At 48.8% G+C, this 22,394-nt stretch overlaps 1 protein-coding gene across 1 annotated transcript in view; it reads left to right on the plus strand.

Moving 5' to 3' along the window:
* The window catches only part of LOC126278390 (myristoylated alanine-rich C-kinase substrate-like), a 119,899-nt gene that overhangs the window by 9,759 nt on the left and 87,746 nt on the right, over positions 1-22,394 (plus strand). Inside the window, exon 2 of the mRNA XM_049978488.1 lies at positions 15,907-16,055. Coding sequence (XP_049834445.1) covers positions 15,930-16,055 — 126 coding nt within the window. The 5' untranslated portion in view covers positions 15,907-15,929. The remainder of the gene's footprint in view (positions 1-15,906; positions 16,056-22,394) is intronic.

Consider the following 22,394-nt stretch of genomic DNA (forward strand, 5'->3'; position numbering starts at 1 on the left):
CAATTGACCTCTTTCCCCCCCACAATTGACCTCTTTCCCCCCCACAATTGACCTCTTTCCCCCCCACAATTGACCTCTTTCCCCCCCACAATTGACCTCTTTCCCCCCCACAATTGACCTCTTTCCCCCCCACAATTGACCTCTTTCCCACCCACAATTGACCTCTTTCCCCCCCACAATTGACCTCTTTCCCCCCCACAATTGACCTCTTTCCCACCCACAATTGACCTCTTTCCCCCCCACAATTGACCTCTTTCCCCCCCACAATTGACCTCTTTCCCCCCCACAATTGACCTCTTTCCCCCCACAATTGACCTCTTTCCCCCCCACAATTGACCTCTTTCCCCCCACAATTGACCTCTTTCCCCCCCCCACCCCACAATTGACCTCTTTCCCCCCCCCACCCCACAATTGACCTCTTTCCCCCCCCACCCCACAATTGACCTCTTTCCCCCCCCCCACCCCACAATTGACCTCTTTCCCCCCCCACCCCACAATTGACCTCTTTCCCCCCCCACCCCACAATTGACCTCTTTACCCCCCCCACCCCACAATTGACCTCTTTACCCCCCCCACCCCACAATTGACCTCTTTACCCCCCCCACCCCACAATTGACCTCTTTACCCCCCCCACCCCACAATTGACCTCTTTACCCCCCCCACCCCACAATTGACCTCTTTCCCCACCCCCCACCCCACAATTGACCTCTTTCCCCACCCCCCACCCCACAATTGACCTCTTTCCCCACCCCCCACCCCACAATTGACCTCTTTCCCCACCCCCCACCCCACAATTGACCTCTTTCCCCACCCCCCACCCCACAATTGACCTCTTTCCCCACCCCCCACCCCACAATTGACCTCTTTCCCCACCCCCCACCCCACAATTGACCTCTTTCCCCACCCCCCACCCCACAATTGACCTCTTTCCCCACCCCCCACCCCACAATTGACCTCTTTCCCCACCCCCCACCCCACAATTGACCTCTTTCCCCACCCCCCACCCCACAATTGACCTCTTTCCCCACCCCCCACCCCACAATTGACCTCTTTCCCCACCCCCCACCCCACAATTGACCTCTTTCCCCACCCCCCACCCCACAATTGACCTCTTTCCCCACCCCCCACCCCACAATTGACCTCTTTCCCCACCCCCCACCCCACAATTGACCTCTTTCCCCACCCCCCACCCCACAATTGACCTCTTTCCCCACCCCCCACCCCACAATTGACCTCTTTCCCCACCCCCCACCCCACAATTGACCTCTTTCCCCACCCCCCACCCCACAATTGACCTCTTTCCCCACCCCCCACCCCACAGTTGACCTCTTTCCCCACCCCCCACCCCACAGTTGACCTCTTTCCCCACCCCCCACCCCACAGTTGACCTCTTTCCCCACCCCCCACCCCACAGTTGACCTCTTTCCCCACCCCCCACCCCACAGTTGACCTCTTTCCCCACCCCCCACCCCACAGTTGACCTCTTTCCCCACCCCCCACCCCACAGTTGACCTCTTTCCCCGTCCCCCCCCACAGTTGACCTCTTTCCCCGTCCCCCCCCACAGTTGACCTCTTTCCCCGTCCCCCCCCACAGTTGACCTCTTTCCCCGTCCCCCCCCACAGTTGACCTCTTTCCCCGTCCCCCCCACAGTTGACCTCTTTCCCCACCCCCCCACAGTTGACCTCTTTCCCCACCCCCCCACCGTTGACCTCTTTCCCCACCCCCCACCGTTGACCTCTTTCCCCACCCCCCCACCGTTGACCTCTTTCCCCACCCCCCCACCGTTGACCTCTTTCCCCACCCCCCCACCGTTGACCTCTTTCCCCACCCCCCCACCGTTGACCTCTTTCCCCACCCCACCCACCGTTGACCTCTTTCCCCACCCCCCCCACCGTTGACCTCTTTCCCCACGCCCCCCACCGTTGACCTCTTTCCCCACCCCCCCACCGTTGACCTCTTCCCCCACCCCCCCCCACCGTTGACCTCTTTCCCCACCCCCCCCCCACCGTTGACCTCTTTCCCCACCCCCCCCCACCGTTGACCTCTTTCCCCACCCACCCCCCACCGTTGACCTCTTTCCCCACACCCCCCCCACCGTTGACCTCTTTCCCCACACCCCCCCCACCGTTGACCTCTTTCCCCACCCCCCCCCCCCACCGTTGACCTCTTTCCCCACCCCCCCCCACCGTTGACCTCTTTCCCCACCCCCCCCCACCGTTGACCTCTTTCCCCACCCCCCCCCCACCGTTGACCTCTTTCCCCACCCCCAACCGTTGACCTCTTTCCCCACCCCCCAACCGTTGACCTCTTTCCCCACCCCCCAACCGTTGACCTCTTTCCCCACCCCCCAACCGTTGACCTCTTTCCCCACCCCCCAACCGTTGACCTCTTTCCCCACCCCCCAACCGTTGACCTCTTTCCCCACCCCCCAACCGTTGACCTCTTTCCCCACCCCCCAACCGTTGACCTCTTTCCCCACCCCCCAACCGTTGACCTCTTTCCCCACCCCCCAACCGTTGACCTCTTTCCCCACCCCCCAACCGTTGACCTCTTTCCCCACCCCCCACCCCAACATTGACCTCTTTCCCCACCCCCCCACATTGACCTCTTTGCTCACCCCCCCCCCACATTGACCTCTTTCCCCACCCCCCCACCTTTCTCCTCTTTCCCCACCCCCCCACCGTTGCCCTCTTTCCCCACCCCCCCACCGTTGCCCTCTTTCCCCACCCCCCCACCGTTGCCCTCTTTCCCCACCCCCCCACCGTTGCCGCCATGTTTCCCCGCCCCCGACCCTTGCCGACCCGTTTCCCCGCCCCCGACCCTTGCCGCCCCGTTTGCCCACGCACTACTTTTGGGCCCCCTTTACCCACGCCCCAACTTTGGCCCTCTTTGCCCCCCTCCTCTTTTCGCCCTTTTTTTTTGGCATTTGAGACAGTCTGTAATTTTTTTCCCTCTCCGCTTTCTTTTTCCTGTTCTTCCTTCCTCCCTGTGCGTGCCTGAAAGCCTTTGCATGCGTAGTTGGTGACGGGTTAACGCGTAATTCCCCACCTTTGGTAGACAAGTAAGGCACACGCGTACTCCCTGGTAAAGGCTAGTCCCGGAAGGGGTGATTGCCTGAGCTGCCACCTTCGGAACATGCCGATTGGTGTGACCTGAGGTGTGAACAATCACCCAAGGCGGGAGTGCCCTGTGAGAGGGTCCCCACAAGGAAGGAGCGCCCATCGGAGATGCTGGCAATCATGGGGGATTCCTCCGCAATGGATTTCTCTTCTTCTCTCTCGACTTCTGCCCACAAATGGAAACTTGCGCAGCCAACAGTGACAAAAGTACTACCGTCTGCCCCACAGTTCCTCGTACTTTCTCGATCTGAGGACGGAAAGGATTTTTCCTCTGTCAACCCTTTCTTTATCCAGAAGGTCGTAGATGCCATAGCCGGATCGGTCAAGTCTTGTACCAGGTTGCGTAATGGTACCTTGTTACTAGAAACTGAGAGAGCCTTTCAGGCACAAAAACTGCTTCAGGCCACACTCTTGTACATGTCCCCTGCCCGGGTGGAGGCTCACTGCACTTTAAATTTGTCTCTTGGTGTGGTATATACTAGATCACTCGACGGATTGACTGACGAGGAGATCGTCTTTCCTCGTTGAGCATGGCGTGTCGGCTATCCATAGGGTCATGAAAAAGGTCAACAATGACCTTGTACCGACCCAGACACTTTCCTTGACCTTTAATAGTGTTCAGCTGCCGTCGCGCATCAAAGCGGGCTACGAGGTTATTTCTGTTCGCCCCTACGTCCCGACACCTACGCGCTGCTACCAGTGTCAGCGTTTTAATCGCACTCACCAGTCTTGTTCCAATGCGGCTAAATGTGTCACTTGTGGCAGGGCTGCCCATGAGGGTGACTGTCCACCTCCGTCTCCTCGTTGTGTGAACTGTCACGGTGACCATGCAGCGTCCTCTCTCGACTGTCCCATCTAGAAGGAAGAACGATGTATACATGAAATTCGGGTCAAAGAGAAAATGTCCACCTCGGCTGCTCCTATGCTATTTGCAAGTAGGAAGCCCACGCTGCTCCCAGCGGGGAAATACAGTACTGTCCTCGCCTCGCCTTTGCTCGGACTACCAGGGAGGTGGCGACGCAGACGTGTGATCTGACCTTCAGCACTACGGTCGTCCGTTCGGCCAGTGCTAAGATCGCCCGGTCGACTTCTCCTCTTCGTCCCGTCGCCCCTCCGATACAAGCACCTTTATCAGCTTCTGCCAGGACGAAGATCCAGAAGTCAGATGCACGGGCCTTTAAGAAGGAACCGTCCCGTACAGACTTCCTACGTACCTCGAACTCCCATCCATCGACCAATACTTCCACAAAACTACCTTCCAAGAAGGCTCATAGGAAGCACAGTTCGCCTTCTCCTTCTCCGCCACGGCGCCACCCAGCGGTTGCCGCCACAGGCCGTAAACCGTTTTGCCTGGCAGCACCGCTGGTAGCCGAACATCTGGCCGTTCACCAGCGGAGGAAGCTCCCCCTTAAAAAGATGGCCGATGAACCTATAGAACCAATGGACGATGACTGTCCGCCTACTGTTAGCGGTGGCAGTGCTTGCTTGAAGCCGGGCCCTCAGCGGCCTTCGAGGTGACCCCTTCTTGCATCTTCTTCTCACGATGGCACTTATTCACTGGAATATTCGCAGCATTCGCTCCAACAGAGAGGACTTGACGTTGCTGCTCCGCTTGCACCGTCCGCTCGTCGTAGCCCTCCAGGAAACGAAGCTACGCCCATGCGACCAAATTGCCTTGTCACACTACACCTCTGTGCGTTTTGACTTACCCCCTGTGGCAGGTTTCTGACTCATGGAGGGGTCAGGCAATTGACGTCCGCATTACACTCCCCACTTTTACATTTTCCATCTGTACCGTTCACACTCCATCGTCGTCTGCCGTTACCGGGGCAGACATGATGCAAATTATTGCTCAGCTATCTGCACCATTTTTGCTAACTGGAGAATTCAATGCCCACCATCCTCTTTGGGGCTCTCCAGCATCCTGTCAGAGAGGCTCCCTGTTCGCAGACGTTTTCAACGAGCTCAATCTTGTCTGTCTCAATACTGGCGCCCCTACTTTTCTTTCACACACCTCACACCTATTCCCATTTAGACCTCTCTGTATGTACTACCCAACTTGCACGCCGGTGTGAGTAGTATGCGCTTTCTGATAAATATTCTAGCGACCACTTCTCGTGTGTTATCCATCTCCTGCATCATACTCCCTCTCCGTGCTCAACTACATGGACCATCTCCAAAGCAGATTGGAGGCTCTTCGCTTCCAGGGCGACCTTTCATGATCAAACCTTCACAAGCTGCGATAGGTCGCACACCTGACGGAAGTCACTCACTGCTGCTGAATATTCCATCCCTCACACTACTTATTCTCCACGTCGCGTACCGGTCCCCTGGTGGATCGCAGCATGTAGAGACGCCTTACGTGCTCGTCGACGTGCTTTCCGCACCTTTAAACGCCACCCTACAGTGGCGAATTGTATCAATTATAAACGATTACGTACGCAGTGTCGTCGTATTTTTAAAGAAAGCAAGAAAGCCAGCTGGGCTGCTTTCACAAGCACCTTCAACAGTTTTACTCCTTCTGTTGTCTGGGGTAGCCTGCACTGGCTATCTGGCACTAAGGTCCACTCACCAGTTTCTGGCTTGACGATCGCGAATGACGTCCTGGTGGTCCCTGAGGGTGTCTCCAATGCCTTCGGCCGCTTTTTCGTAGAGGTGTCGAGCTCCGCTCATTACCACGCTGCCTTCCTCCCCCGAAAACAGGCAGAGGAGGCTCGGCCATCTAACTTCCACTCGAATCGTGAAAACTACAATGCCCCATTCACCATGCGGGAACTCGAAAATGCACTTGCCCGGTCACGGGCCTGATTATATTCATATTCCGATGCTGAAGAATCTTTCTCCTGCGGGTAAAGGTTTCCTTCTTCGTAATGATAATCGTTACTGGATTGAGGGACATGTTCCCGCATGCTGGCGCGAGTCTATTGTTGTACCGATTCATGAGCCGGTGAACGACAACCACTTGCCTTCCAGTTATCGACCCATCTCGCTTACCAGCTGTGTCTGTAAGGTGAGGGAGCGAATGGTTAACTCTCGGTTGGTTTGTCTGCTCGAATCTCGACGCCTACTTATCAATGTACAATGTGGATTTCGTAGGCGCCGCTCTGCTGTTGACCATCTGGTACCTTGTCGACCTTCATATGAATAACTTATTTTGGAAGCGCCCGTCCGCGGATGTGTTCTTTGATATGGAGAAGGCTTACGACACCTGTTGGAGGGCGGGCATTCTCCGCACCATGCATACATGGGGCTTTCACGGTCGCCTCTCTCTTTTTATGCGTTCCTTTTTAATGGATCGACAGTTCAGGGTACGTGTAGGTTCTGTCCTGTCAGACACCTTTCGCCAGGAGAATGGGGTGCCACAGGGCTCAGTTTTGAGCGTCGCTCTCTTCGCCATAGCGATAAATCCAATAATGGATTGCCTCCCAGATGATGTATCAGGCTCCCTGTTCGTGGACGATTTTGCTATCTATTGCAGCGCGTACATGTTTCCTGGAGCGTTCTCTAGACCGTCTTTACTCCTGGAGTGTCGGCAATGGCTTCCGTTTTTCTGCCGAGAAGACGGTCTGTAATAACTTCTGGCGCTACAAAGTTTCTCCCACCGTCCTTATGACTCGGTCCCGTTGCTCTCCCATTCGTGGCGACAGCAAAATTTTTAGGTCTTACATTTGACAGGAAACTTAGTTGGTCTCCACATGTCATATTTGGCTGCCCGTTGTGCCCGTTCTCTAAATGTCCTCCGTGTTCTCAGTGGCACGTCGTGGTGAGCGGATCTAACCGTCCTACTTCGCCTAAATCGGTCGATCGTCCGCTCCAAGCTGGATTATGGATGCTTTGTATACTCCTCTGCACGGCCATCCAACTTACGCCGCCTCAACTCCATACAACATAGGGGTTTAGAGCTTGCGATCGGAGCGTTTTATACTAGTCCCGTCAAGAGTGTTCATGCTGAAGCCGGTGAATTGCCACTCACCTACCGGCGCGATATACTGCTTTGTCGTTATGCCTGTCGGCTACTGTCAATGCCCGACCACCCGTCTTATCCTTCCTTTCTTTGACGACTCTCTCGGCCGTCAATACGGGTTGTATGTCTCTGCCCTGCTACCCCCTGGAGTTCGCTTTGGTCGCCTCCTTCAACACCTTGATTTTTCACTCCCTGCAACCTTTAGAGTGGGCAAGAGCCACACGCCACTTTGGCTCCAGGCTCAGGTTCGCGTTCACCTTGACCTCCACTCACTCCCAAAGGTTACCCCCGGTTCAGTATACCACTCCCGTTTTGTCGAACTTCGTTTGAAGTTCATTAATATGACCTTCATTTATACAGATGGCTCTAAGACCAATGACGGGGTCGTGTGTTCTTTTATTGCCGGGGTGCAAAGTTTCAAATACCGGCTATATGGCCATTGTTCGGTCTTCACAGCTGAGCTCTTTGCCCTCTACCAGGCTGTTCTTTACATTTGCCACCACCGACATTCCGCTTATGTCATCTGCTCCGATTTTCTGAGCGCCATCCAGAGCCTCAGTGATCCGTATCCGGTTTACCCTTTCGTGCACCGGATCCAACGCTCTCTTCAGCAGATGGTGGACGACGGGTCTCCAGTTAGCTTTATGTGGGTTCCTGGCCATGTCGGTATCCCTGGGAACGAAGCTGTAGATGCCGCGGCCAAGGCTACGGTCCTCCAGCCTCTGACGGCTTCTTGTTGTGTCCCTTCATCAGATTGTAGCACAGTCATTTGTCGGCGCATTTTATCGCTGTGGCATGCCGATTGGGCTGCACTTACGGAGAACAAGCTTCGTTCCTTGAAACCTCTTCCCCGCAGCTTGGACGTCCTCCTCACGTCCTTCTTGGCGGGAGGAGGTCGTTTTGGCCCGGCTACGAATTGGACACTGCCAGTTCTGCCATCGCCATCTGCTGACGGCACCGCCGGCGCCGTTCTGTCCATGTGGGCAATTGCTGACGGTCCGCCACATTTTAACGTCCTGTCCGGATTTTACTACGCTGCGTCTTGATCTTGGCCTGCCATGTACTCTGGATGCCATTTTAGCGGATGACCAGGAGCTGCTGCTCGCGTTCTTCGTTTTATCAACTTGACACACCTGTCTAAGGACGTTTGATTATGCTGTTGGTTTTTAATCCAATGCCTGTTAATACGTCTTTTTTAGTGTTGTCCCTTTTAGTTGCTGTTTTAACCTTGTGCCTCGCGGTGCATTCCTAACTTTGTCTGGGCGCTAATGACCATTGTAGTTGTGCGCCCTAAAACCACAAAAAAATAGAGATTAAACGTCGACCTTCTGTAGTTCTGTTTTTATATTTTACTTCAAATACTTATATGAAACGAAATCTAAAAGCCGAAAAATCTGCATTCAAAGGACGTTAATTCATAAAATATACTTGCTTAATAGCTGTGAGTCTGAAAGTCCAGCCTATATAGAAGCCCTCTAAGAGTAAAGTGAGGTTTTTACAGTTGTATCAATTGAGAAATGCTTCATTTCTTACGTATGTGTATTAGGCATTCGCCACCACAATGCGTAGCTCTTCTTCCTTGAATTTGAATAGTTTCTTAAACTCCCAGGTCATCTACGCTACGCACATAACATTTAAATGAATGTCTTTTATTTATTTTGTTGTACCATCATGTAATTCCTCGGTCAGCTATCAATCACGTTGTAGGCTTCACGAATCACTTCAGTTAATAACTTCATGGATTAAACATCATTGAATCTAAGGTCTTCCTACCATATGCCAGTAGCTAAAAACCGTAACGTAGCTAACAGCATCTCCTAGCTTACAGCTTCTCTCATGACTTTTTTTTTCGTTAAGAATGCTTTGATGTTCAGCAGTTCCGAAATGCGTGATGCACCCGTTCTTAAATAAGTACGAAAATCATCGGCTCCCGGCTGCTGAAGTAACAAAATGGTTCTAATGGTTCTGAGCACTATGGTAGGTCATCAGTCCCCTAGAACTTAGAACTACTTAAACCTAACTAAGGACATCACACACATCCATGCCCGAGGCAGGATTCGAACCTGCGACCGTAGCGGTCACGCGGTTCTAGACTGTAGCGCCTAGAACCACTCGGTCACTCCGGCCGGCGCTGAAGTAACACTGTGTGAATTTCTACGAGTAAACTTGCGTTGACCACTTACCACTTCGTCCACAGCTTTCTCTCGCCTTCTTTGCCTTGTTACCTTTAACACAGCAAAGGCAAACCCCTGTTTTTGTGCAAAACCAAGTGGAACCTGGTAGAGCATACACCCAATGAAGCAGATAAGCAAATGAACCAGTCGGCGCTGTAATCTCAGCAGCCGGTCGGGACATGTGTAGGCTGCCACGAAATTGGTCATGCGATAAACTGGTGCTTGTGTAGAAAACCTTCTTCCTAAAAGTCTATTTCCCCATTTCTGCGCTTGTCTGTTGAAGGTCCGTAGTCGTTCTTAGACTGTAGGCACAGAACGAAAGTTCACACAAGTACATACATTGATTTATAGGATTTATATGAAGATTATCTTGTAATCGGAAAGTTCCTGGGCATAAAAATTCGAGGTATAGCACTGTATACTATTCGGAAGAAAAACTACCATATACTCGTAACTGAAGCACAATTTAACTAGACCATTCAGTAGAGTAAGAGAACAACCACTGTTGACGTGTAAGCCTTTCCATTCCACACCTAATTATGAACGCTAGTGTGCAAAATTATGCGTAATAAGTTATATCCGCTTTGTGTGACCATTAACCATAAACTACCAAAATCTATATGAAGCGATAGTTGTTAAACGAAAGCGACTGTCAATCAGTCTCTCCTTCCAGGAACACGTCTTCTGTTTTTTTGTTTTACCATGAAGTCTTTCCTCTGTCAACTATAAATTACATTGCCCATATGCAAGTGCAGTAACACGAAATTTTCATTGCAAACGCTAAACGGACCTGTTCCCGTTGGGCACTTTGTATACTTGTCGAGTCTTAAAATTTTAGACCTGTAAATAATATGCGTCAAGTGGTAAGCCGGCTGGAGTAGCTAAGGTTCTACACTGGCATTAGACATGGTTGGACCTCACATCCTTCCAGCCATTCACATTTCCCGAAATCAGAGCTTATACCGGAGCGGTCACTGCTGATTACGTGACCCCCCCTCCCCCCGATCCACCTCTCTGCATCCTGCTTACTTCCTGTCATCGCGCACAAAATGAAAAGCCAAAAGAGCCAATTGTAGTTCGAATACTTTGTGTTATCAAGTATTGGAGCCTTAATGTTTCGAGTGCATCATTGCATACTTATCGGAAATGTGACGAAATTGACTAAGTTACTCGGAGCGGCAGATGTCTGAGAACATAGTTTCCAAACGGAAAGACATGTCGTATGAGCGTTATCAATACATGTAGGGTGGCCCAGAAGAAATAGTAAATAGGAGATTCGCTGGAGCAATCATTCGAAGCAAAAGCGGAGCCAAATTGGCTTTAAAATGCGTACCTAAACAGCTATAAGCCCTTGATCGTCTTTGCTAATATGAAACAAGACTCTTCTGCTGAACAACTGCTTAAGGTACGCATTTTAGTTTGTCTCTATACGTGCTCCAGATGATCGTTCCTGTATTATCCCTAACTACCGACCATTCGGTCTTAGTGTACTCCGCGGCATTGGCCCCTACTTTGCCCCCATTTATCGCGAATCTGGCCCAGCACAAGAACCCAAGCGACTGGAAAAGTGTGTCGATGACTCCTTCCGAATTTTTGAACATACTTAGTTCGAATGTAATAAATGTCATCGACGGACACGATGCTCCACTGCAGACTGTTAACGAAGGTACGAGCATACGGAGCAGGTTCCTAAATAAATTTGGCTAAAAGAATTTTTCTAGTAATATAAGCCATTACTTTGGTCACTACCGCGAGTGTCAAAGGTAACGTCAGAAGTGTCTACATCTACATTTATACTCCGCAAGCCACCCAGCGGTGTGTGGCGGAGGGCACTTTACGTGCCACTGTCATTACCTCCCTTTTCTGTTCCAATCGCGTATGGTTCGCAAGAAGAACGACTGCCGGAAAGCCTCCGCGCGCGCTCGGATCTCCCTAATTTTACATTCGTCATCTCCTCGGGAGGTATAAGTAGGGGGAAGCAATATATTCGATACATCATCCAGAAACGCACCCTCTCGAAACCTGGACAGCAAACTACACTGCGATGCAGCTTTCTTGCAAAGTCTGCCACTTGAGTTTGCTAAACATCTCCGTAACGCTATCACGCTTACCAAATAAGTCTGTGACGAAACGCGCCGCTCTTCTTTGGATCTTCTCTATCTCCTCCTCCAACCCGATCTGGTACGGATCCCACACTGATAAGCAATACTGAAGTATAGCTCGAACGAGTGTTTTGTAAGCCACCTCCTTTGTTGATGGACTACATTTTCTAAGGACTCTCCCAATGAATCTCAACCTGGTACCCGCCTTACCAACAATTTTATATGATCGTTCCACTTCAAATCGTTCCGCACGTATACCCCCAGATATTTTACGGAAGTAACTGCTACCAGTGTTTTTCCCCGCTATCATATAATCATACAATATAGGATCCTTCTTTCTATGTATTCGCAATACATTACATTTGTCTATGTTAGGGTCAGTTGTCACTCCTTGCACCAAGTGCCTATCCGCTGCAGATCTTCCTGCATTTCGCTACAATTTTCTAATGCTGCAACTTCTCTGTATACTACAGCATCATCCGCGAAAAGCTGCATGTAACTTCTGATACTATCTACTAGGTCATTTGTATGTATTGTGAAAATTAATGGTCCCATAACACTCCCCTGTGGCACACCAGAGGTTACTTTAACGTCTGTAGACGTCTCTCCATTTAGAACATGATGTGTTCTGTTTGCTAAAAACTCTTCAATCCAGCCACACAGCTGGTCGGATATTCCGTAGGCTCTTACTTTATCAGGCGACAGTGCGGAACTGTATCGAACGGCTTCCGGAAATCAAGGAAAATGGCACCTACCTGGGAGCCTGTATCTAATAATTTTCTGGATCTCGTGAACAATTAAAGGGAGTTGGGTCTCACGATCGTTGTTTCCTGAATCCATGTTGATTCCTAGAGTAGATTCTGTGTTTCCAGAAATGACATGACACGCGAGCAAAAAACATGTTCCAAAATTCTGCAACAGATCGATGTCAGAGATATAGGTCTATAGTTTTGAGCATCTGCTCGACGATCCTTCTTGTCTGATGGAAGTGATAAAAGCGCAATAATTTTGCATATACAATATATACATAAATGTTGTTCGGGATCCGTGCTACGTCGACTTAAAGGAAGGCGTCGAAGCAATTTAGAGGCGGGCCGCTAGATTAGTTACCGGTAGGTTCGATCAGCACGCAAGTATTACAGGCGTGCTAGGTGAATTCAAATGTGAATCCTTGCAGTAATGGCAACGGTGTTTTGGCAAGGCGCTATCACGCAAATTTAGAGAACCGTAATTCCAATCTGACTGCAGAAAAATTCCACTGCTGCCAACGTACCATTCAGGTAAGCACCACGAAGACAATTTTTCTTATCTCGTACGGAGGTATGTAAGCAGATTTTTCACCCTCTCTGCCAGTGGACCAGGAAAGGAAATAAATATCAGTACACTGTACCTTCTACCACGGACCATACGGTGGCTTATAGAGTATGTACTTAAGTAGATACTGATTCCTTCTGGGACAACATGTGTAGTTGTACCTTGACAGGAATCTGAATCACATGACCGCCTCGTAACACTATAAAACGGATTGAGGGAACAGCAAGGATTCCGAAAACATCGATCATATCAAACGCAGCTCTTTCTGCCACCAATCTTGAAGGTAATGGATCAAGGTAGAGATGCAGCATTTGTCTTCGAAGAGCATTTGACTTGGTATATCTGCGCTTATTAGTGAAAATTTGATCATATGGGTTTTGACCGGGTGAAACATTTCGTGATAGTGAGAGCGCATCATGTTATCCTGTGTGCACTAATTGGCTGGTCTAGAAGCAACTTAGGCTGTGCGCCAGGGAAGTGTTGGACCTTCGGTGTTCCTGTTTTATGTAGATTAGCGACCTATTAGTGTATTAATGGTAATCTCACAAGAGGTCACGGATTTACTTCAAACTAGGTACACGTGTAGTTGTCCATTAGGACTGAGGGCTACTACTTAGACGGTTTGGATAAACTCGCGAGAGAATTTCTACCCATCAGTGATGCGCCGGCGCTTTGAGACCCTGAGCACCATCTGAAGACGGTCCTGTGGCCGGCGTTGAAGTTCTGTAGCAGCTCGCTCATTGAATAAATTAGTCCCGCTCAATTTTTATGTATATTTTTTCAACATTGGTCACATAGCTTCATCCATGATGTCACGAAAAGACAACATTATTGAATTTCCAATGTTACTTGGTTGTTTGCCAGTTTTACTATAACAATAAATATATTTAAAACTACCAACAAGTAGACTAAACGCATAAAGTTCACATGAAAATGTGTGCCTGTCGTCACTCCTTAAACACCTGATACCTGCAGTCGGGTAAAGTACCATGAACTTGTTTGCACCTTGACACGTCAATCTGCAGAAGCAAGTTTCAAGGAAGCAGGACAGGCTTGGAAAACTAAAGTCCAACATCGATAAATGAAGGAGTAAATAACTTTACTCAGTAATACAATGTGCTACAATATTCCACAATACGATGAAGGCAACTGGCGATTAAGTCAGATGTGATTTCGATTTTAAAAGTTACAGAATATTTTTCAGACACAGGGAAAACAAAATAGCATCTACTACGTCGAAAGACTGCATTTTTCTTGCATTCACAAGGAATCTTTAGAGTTTCTAAGGAAAAAAGAGGGAATTTGGAAATTTTTCCCGAATATCTGAATGCAAGCCAGTGTGTTCAGGAGAAGCAATTTCTTATTCGTTATCAATCCAATATGGAAGTTTGAAAGTGCTTCATACTTTCTAGCTTTCCTTTGCAAATAAGTCCCGTAATATTTGTTGAAATAATTACTAAACAGTCAAATAACATTGGAAATTGAAAGTTCATACAAATACGTCTTTTCATCATATTACTTTACGAAACAATGACTAGTGTTGAAAAATTTCATTTAACGATGATAAGCAGGACTAACAGATTCAGCGATATAGCTTTTACGAAACTTGGACGTCAACCACGTGACAGCTGCCGAGCGCTCAGGGTCGCAACGCAGCCATACGTCACTGACGCGTAAAACTTCTCTCGCGATTTTCTCCATACCTCCTAAGTTGTACGCCTTACTATTTGCATATTGTCCTAATGGACTGCCGGTCGGTGTGGCCGTGCGGTTCTGGCGCTAAAGTGTGGAACCGCGTGACCGTTCGGGTCGCAGGTTCGACTCCCGACTCGGGCATGGATGTGTGTGATGTCCTTAGGTTAGTTAGGTTTAAGTAGTTCTATGTTCTAGGGGACTGATGACGACAGATGTTAAGTCCCATAGTGCTCTGAGCCATTTGAACCTAATGGACTACGGAGTCTACAGTGTTTCAAGTAAATCCGTGATCCACAGGTCGTAGAGCCCCTAGACCAGATTTAAGTACATAACGTAGTTACCTACAGTGAAGTATTGTCTCGAAGCAGGCACAAATACAGTCGAATATCCAAAAATTTCAAGACAGTACGGTCTAAAGCAGGTGACAGACTTCGATTTATTTGTAGAACACATGGGAAATGCAGTTAGTTTACAAGAGAGGCTGCTCACAAATGTGCGAGCCATCGTAGAATATTGCTGAAGTCTGTGGGACGCAAAGACAACAGGAGAAGCAGAGCGCGCGCGCATGTTCGTGATGTAGCAAAAAATGGCTCTGAGCACTATAGGACTAGACATCTGAATTCAGCAGCCAACTAGAACTTAGAGCTACTTAAACCTAACTAACCTAAGGACATCACACACATCGATGCCCGAGGCAGGATTCGAAACTGGGACCGTAGCGGTCGCGCGGTTCCAGACCGAAGAGCCTAGAACCGCTCGGTCACCCCGGCCGGCGTGGTGTAGGACCCCACCCGCAACCGCCGATGAGGCTCCAGCAGGGATCTCGAGGACAAGCTTAGACTAATTTCAGCGCCCGCGCAGTCGTTTAGGCATTCTTCTGGCACCACACACATGACTGGTAGTGGGATGTGAGCTGTGCTCTGTACTTAAATCAGCTGGCTGAATGTGCGTGTAAATGTGCAGTCAAAATTGATCTTGGGTGTAGTGTCGTTAAATTACCGGCTCTCAGAAGTACGACGTTATCTATCCTGTATTAAATTTAGGTGAAATATAAAAATGACTTTCAATTTGCGAAAGTCATTGCAACAAATTTTGTTTTGTAGGGCTTAACATCTCAATAAAATACTGAGAATACTTGTAAAGTCTCGGGGAAGCGTGTTGCAGTGTCTCATGTCGGTAATAAGCATTATTAAAAATCGCTTTACTCCAACGAAAAAATCCTTGAAGCTGTATTTTCAATATTTTTTGTGAACTTAGGTATGTGTAACTGACTAGCGAACCCAGCAATACTTCGCATGTTAGATACGTTTAGGGATTAGGTATAAATTCTAATGTACTCTTCGCCGTCTGACAATATCCTCCTGCAACTGTCTGTCCATTCCCACCCCCCCTCCCACCTCCTCCCCTCCCCACCCCTCCCATCCCATCACCAGTCCATCTCCTATTCCGCCTCTCACCTTGAGCCTTGTTTATAGTTATTGCAAATTCTAATAAGATACGACCCCACACGCTAACTTGCCTGCTTACTGTTTCGCAGCAGACAACCGTCTGAGGCCAACAATGGAAGAACAGCCGAGTCGCGTGAGGGAGGAGGCAGCACCGGCTGCTGGGCAGCAGCAGTCTCCCGAGGGGAGAGATGTGGCAGGTCCGTCTCGTGAGGGCCGAGACACGGCCACAGTGCCACAGGTAGCGTATCACTTTCACGTTTGTCTTACATAGTCCCACAAGGGAAAAAGTAAACCAACCACATTAGTATCAGAAGGTGTGGATGTCAGTTTTTGATGTGCTTCATTGTCCTCCACAACCTCTATAAAGATACTGGTGCAGCTATGTTGATGTACTTTCTGCATTTTTCTGAAGTTAACACGATTAAAGTTTATATTAGTTAGCAATGTTTCTGGTATGAGTGAATATCGAAGGTGCCTTCTCAATACTATTAGCAAATACCATTAAAGCATTGCTTTTTAGCCCCTACATTGCCTTATTCTAATTTCCACTTTTGTCCCACTGCCAACCATAAGATTTGTTATTTATGACACACAGGTTAAAAATGTTCTTAGGCTTGAAAATTCTGGAGGTAATACAGCCAACGGTTGTCAATAACTATTTTGATATTTTCACTCAATACCTGAAAGCAATGCCCCACATAGACAGAAGTTGCTGTAAACACCACAGTTAGAGCTTCTTTGTGGTTGCATCCATTCTGCAGCAAGTCGGGCTAGTGAGCCTGAAGCATAAACTATGAAAGCAAGGATTATCACTGCTCATCACGTGTTACTTCTACCACGCCCCTTTCTCTATAGTATTTGTCGCTCTTGGACGTCCAACCGGTCAGTCGCCAAGACTCGACAGAGGAGCGCCTCTGAGGATGTCCAGCGCAGTCCTGGACGAGACGTCAGAAACAGGTTTCTCAGACCACAACCTCACATCAGCTTTTCAAGCAAACTATCTACGTCTGTACGGCACGTTGCAGTGCATGGAAGTTTTGTCGCAATAACACTGAAATTTGTAGGCTTCAGAAATTACAGTGCCTTCGTTGAAAGTTAAGCACAGCAATCCCCTGCGTACCATACCTCGCTGAATTTTCCGCTTCCTGATTTGTTCCCTCTGGTGGCTGTCGCCTCACTATTCATCTTGAAATGCTGCCACTGCGGTTCATTGTCCATCTCAAAAAGCACGTGCTGAACTATGCTGTCGCAAATGTTTCGACAGATTAAAGGCAGTCGCCACGGTTTGATACGCATCACCCATCTCAGTTTAAATTTCCTTTTTCAATGTTGTGCATTAGTAATAAAGAATCGTTGAGAGAGAACGTTCGTTCGCTAAATCGAGAAGCTGTAACTTACATTACGGCGGTAATATTTACTCGTGTTTAAACTGCCCCTACAGAGGAAACGCATATTGACGAAACTAAAAAAAACAATTGCTGTAATTTATTAACATTGCAGTGTTGCTTCCCTCCTAATCGGTTGTTTAAATTTTTCGAGTAAAATATATGCACTTCAGCTGCAGCCTCTCCGTTCCCTCACCTTCATCAGTAACTATTTCTAGTCATAATTAACGGAACATGATTACCCGTAATGATAGACCTCGGCCGCCGCTTGAGGGATCCGAGTGGTGACCCGTCGCCCTCCCCAAACCGAGGGACCCCTGGCTGCCTTGGCTCACTGGTCCAGCCTCGCTCCTGACCTTCCCACCTCTCCAATTTCTTACCTTGTTTACATCTATCGTTGGTCTAGTGTCTCGTCGACATTATTTCCTGATAGTTTAAAACGTATCTGCATTGTTAGCTTGATGGTAATGGAAGGTGAGGAAACGCTGATAAGGTGCAAAGGGTCTCTACCACCACACAATGTCACCTGCAGACCTCCAGCTCCCTTTTGGGCGCGGCAACACACTCCTCGTCCACTTCCACCCTCATACTGCTTTCACCCCTACTTCGTTCTATGTCTTGGTTTAATTCTCATACCCCGTTAAAATTGGGTTCATCAGAATGTCTTTCCTGTCCGCCCTTGAAGAGCCCCACCTGCAGGGTTGGGCGGCCTCATACCCCTTTGTTGAGTTCGTGCCTGGCCGTCACGGATCCCCAACCTTTGCAGCACCGCTTCACTTTATATGCTGCATGTCTATCTTATTCTTTTTCCGTTATCTTGGGAAACCTGTCCTGGATATTTTTGTGAACGTTTTCTGCAGTTTAGATAGCTTGGCATCTTAAGTTTTCCTCCGTTTCTTACGGTTCATCCGTTTCGGCGTTTGATGTTTGTTTCTTCCTTCTCCCTGTTGTCTCCTGAACGCCATCCCATGCGTTTGACCAGTAGCAGGTGACTGTGTAACACTTAGACAGCTGTGGGACGACTGGTGCACTTTATGTACCCTCTGGTACAGACCATGCCAAGGGAGGGGTGACTGCTTCAACTGCAACCTTCCCAAATTGCCAGTTGGTACCTCTGTCGGTGCTACTGCCCCCCCCTTATGGAGGGGTCGGCAGTTGGAAGCAGTATACCATCAGAGCTGCTGGAAATTGTGGGGATTTTCTTGCAGTGAGCCAGTCACCATCTGTCTATTACACGTAAACAGAAGGCTAGAGTCAATGTCCCAGCTGCACTTAAGTCCCTCGTGGTGTCATGTATTGATCATTTCATTGCTAAAGTTAATCAGGTCATTATTCAAGATGATGTTCATGTAATTGCAGGTCCTATGAAATATTGCTCTTGTTCTTGTAATCAGACTTCGGCTCCATAGACCAACTGTGTTTTTCTAATCCAGCAATGGTTCAGTTTAGCTAATTTACAGGGTGAGACAGGAATATAGTCTTTAGGTCCCTACTGTGAAAATGAAGAATAAAATGATCAGCTGAATACAAGGAACAGCCAACTGAGTACAGAAATGGACCGAGAGTAAATCTGTGAAAGACGATAGTAGTGAAAAGTAGCACAAATAAACAGCGAGAAATTTGAGGATTCATTGTCATGATTTAAAGAATTCTTCTACCTAGGCAGCAAAATGAATGACGGGTGGAGCAAGGAGGATAACAAGACTAGCAGTGGCAAAAAGGGCCTTCCTGGCAAAGAAGTGTACTAGTATCAAACGTAGATCTGAATTTGAGGAAGAAATTTCTGAGAATATAAGTTTGCATTGTGTGGCACTGACACATGGTATGTCCGAAAACCGGAAAAGATAATCTCAGAATTTGATATTTGGTGCTACAGATAAATGTTGAAAATTAGGTGGACTGATAAGGTAGGCAATGAGGCTCTAAAAAAATCACAGGAAAGGAATATGCAGACACTGACAAGAAGGGACAGGATGATAGGACATCCATTAAGATATATCAGTGAATGATTTCCATGGTACTATAGGGACTTAAAGAGTACAAAATCTGTAGTGGAAGATAGACTGACATACATTCAGCAAATACCAGAATTAGGTAGTAGGTGCTACTCTGAGAGTAAGAGATTGGCATAGTAGAGGAACTCGTTGTGGCCACATCAACCCAGCCAGACGACAGATAAGCCTGTGTGTTCTCTGCACAGTCCATCTCTTAGGGCAACAGGTCCAAGAAAGCTTCCATTTCGTCACTGTTGAGAGAACTGCTGAGCTGTTAATGTGGGTTCCTCACAAATACCTTGGCATTCTAACTCTTTGCCTCTGTCTGTCTCTTTGCCTCTGTCTGTCTCTTTGCCTCTGTCTGTCTCTTTGCCTCTGTCTGTCTCTTTGCCTCTGTCTGTCTCTTTGCCTCTGTCTGTCTCTTTGCCTCTGTCTGTCTCTTTGCCTCTGTCTGTCTCTTTGCCTCTGTCTGTCTCTTTGCCTCTGTCTGTCTCTTTGCCTCTGTCTGTCTCTTTGCCTCTGTCTGTCTCTTTGCCTCTGTCTGTCTCTTTGCCTCTGTCTGTCTCTTTGCCTCTGTCTGTCTCTTTGCCTCTGTCTGTCTCTTTGCCTCTGTCTGTCTCTTTGCCTCTGTCTGTCTCTTTGCCTCTGTCTGTCTCTTTGCCTCTGTCTGTCTCTTTGCCTCTGTCTGTCTCTTTGCCTCTGTCTGTCTCTTTGCCTCTGTCTGTCTCTTTGCCTCTGTCTGTCTCTTTGCCTCTGTCTGTCTCTTTGCCTCTGTCTGTCTCTTTGCCTCTGTCTGTCTCTTTGCCTCTGTCTGTCTCTTTGCCTCTGTCTGTCTCTTTGCCTCTGTCTGTCTCTTTGCCTCTGTCTGTCTCTTTGCCTCTGTCTGTCTCTTTGCCTCTGTCTGTCTCTTTGCCTCTGTCTGTCTCTTTGCCTCTGTCTGTCTCTTTGCCTCTGTCTGTCTCTTTGCCTCTGTCTGTCTCTTTGCCTCTGTCTGTCTCTTTGCCTCTGTCTGTCTCTTTGCCTCTGTCTGTCTCTTTGCCTCTGTCTGTCTCTTTGCCTCTGTCTGTCTCTTTGCCTCTGTCTGTCTCTTTGCCTCTGTCTGTCTCTTTGCCTCTGTCTGTCTCTTTGCCTCTGTCTGTCTCTTTGCCTCTGTCTGTCTCTTTGCCTCTGTCTGTCTCTTTGCCTCTGTCTGTCTCTTTGCCTCTGTCTGTCTCTTTGCCTCTGTCTGTCTCTTTGCCTCTGTCTGTCTCTTTGCCTCTGTCTGTCTCTTTGCCTCTGTCTGTCTCTTTGCCTCTGTCTGTCTCTTTGCCTCTGTCTGTCTCTTTGCCTCTGTCTGTCTCTTTGCCTCTGTCTGTCTCTTTGCCTCTGTCTGTCTCTTTGCCTCTGTCTGTCTCTTTGCCTCTGTCTGTCTCTTTGCCTCTGTCTGTCTCTTTGCCTCTGTCTGTCTCTTTGCCTCTGTCTGTCTCTTTGCCTCTGTCTGTCTCTTTGCCTCTGTCTGTCTCTTTGCCTCTGTCTGTCTCTTTGCCTCTGTCTGTCTCTTTGCCTCTGTCTGTCTCTTTGCCTCTGTCTGTCTCTTTGCCTCTGTCTGTCTCTTTGCCTCTGTCTGTCTCTTTGCCTCTGTCTGTCTCTTTGCCTCTGTCTGTCTCTTTGCCTCTGTCTGTCTCTTTGCCTCTGTCTGTCTCTTTGCCTCTGTCTGTCTCTTTGCCTCTGTCTGTCTCTTTGCCTCTGTCTGTCTCTTTGCCTCTGTCTGTCTCTTTGCCTCTGTCTGTCTCTTTGCCTCTGTCTGTCTCTTTGCCTCTGTCTGTCTCTTTGCCTCTGTCTGTCTCTTTGCCTCTGTCTGTCTCTTTGCCTCTGTCTGTCTCTTTGCCTCTGTCTGTCTCTTTGCCTCTGTCTGTCTCTTTGCCTCTGTCTGTCTCTTTGCCTCTGTCTGTCTCTTTGCCTCTGTCTGTCTCTTTGCCTCTGTCTGTCTCTTTGCCTCTGTCTGTCTCTTTGCCTCTGTCTGTCTCTTTGCCTCTGTCTGTCTCTTTGCCTCTGTCTGTCTCTTTGCCTCTGTCTGTCTCTTTGCCTCTGTCTGTCTCTTTGCCTCTGTCTGTCTCTTTGCCTCTGTCTGTCTCTTTGCCTCTGTCTGTCTCTTTGCCTCTGTCTGTCTCTTTGCCTCTGTCTGTCTCTTTGCCTCTGTCTGTCTCTTTGCCTCTGTCTGTCTCTTTGCCTCTGTCTGTCTCTTTGCCTCTGTCTGTCTCTTTGCCTCTGTCTGTCTCTTTGCCTCTGTCTGTCTCTTTGCCTCTGTCTGTCTCTTTGCCTCTGTCTGTCTCTTTGCCTCTGTCTGTCTCTTTGCCTCTGTCTGTCTCTTTGCCTCTGTCTGTCTCTTTGCCTCTGTCTGTCTCTTTGCCTCTGTCTGTCTCTTTGCCTCTGTCTGTCTCTTTGCGTCTGTCTGTCTCTTTGCGTCTGTCTGTCTCTTTGCGTCTGTCTGTCTCTTTGCGTCTGTCTGTCTCTTTGCGTCTGTCTGTCTCTTTGCGTCTGTCTGTCTCTTTGCGTCTGTCTGTCTCTTTGCGTCTGTCTGTCTCTTTGCGTCTGTCTGTCTCTTTGCGTCTGTCTGTCTCTTTGCGTCTGTCTGTCTCTTTGCGTCTGTCTGTCTCTTTGCGTCTGTCTGTCTCTTTGCGTCTGTCTGTCTCTTTGCGTCTGTCTGTCTCTTTGCGTCTGTCTGTCTCTTTGCGTCTGTCTGTCTCTTTGCGTCTGTCTGTCTCTTTGCGTCTGTCTGTCTCTTTGCGTCTGTCTGTCTCTTTGCGTCTGTCTGTCTCTTTGCGTCTGTCTGTCTCTTTGCGTCTGTCTGTCTCTTTGCGTCTGTCTGTCTCTTTGCGTCTGTCTGTCTCTTTGCGTCTGTCTGTCTCTTTGCGTCTGTCTGTCTCTTTGCGTCTGTCTGTCTCTTTGCGTCTGTCTGTCTCTTTGCGTCTGTCTGTCTCTTTGCGTCTGTCTGTCTCTTTGCGTCTGTCTGTCTCTTTGCGTCTGTCTGTCTCTTTGCGTCTGTCTGTCTCTTTGCGTCTGTCTGTCTCTTTGCGTCTGTCTGTCTCTTTGCGTCTGTCTGTCTCTTTGCGTCTGTCTGTCTCTTTGCGTCTGTCTGTCTCTTTGCGTCTGTCTGTCTCTTTGCGTCTGTCTGTCTCTTTGCGTCTGTCTGTCTCTTTGCGTCTGTCTGTCTCTTTG

The sequence above is a fragment of the Schistocerca gregaria genome, chromosome 6, assembly GCF_023897955.1.
Source record: "Schistocerca gregaria isolate iqSchGreg1 chromosome 6, iqSchGreg1.2, whole genome shotgun sequence".
NCBI lineage: Eukaryota > Metazoa > Arthropoda > Insecta > Orthoptera > Acrididae > Schistocerca > Schistocerca gregaria.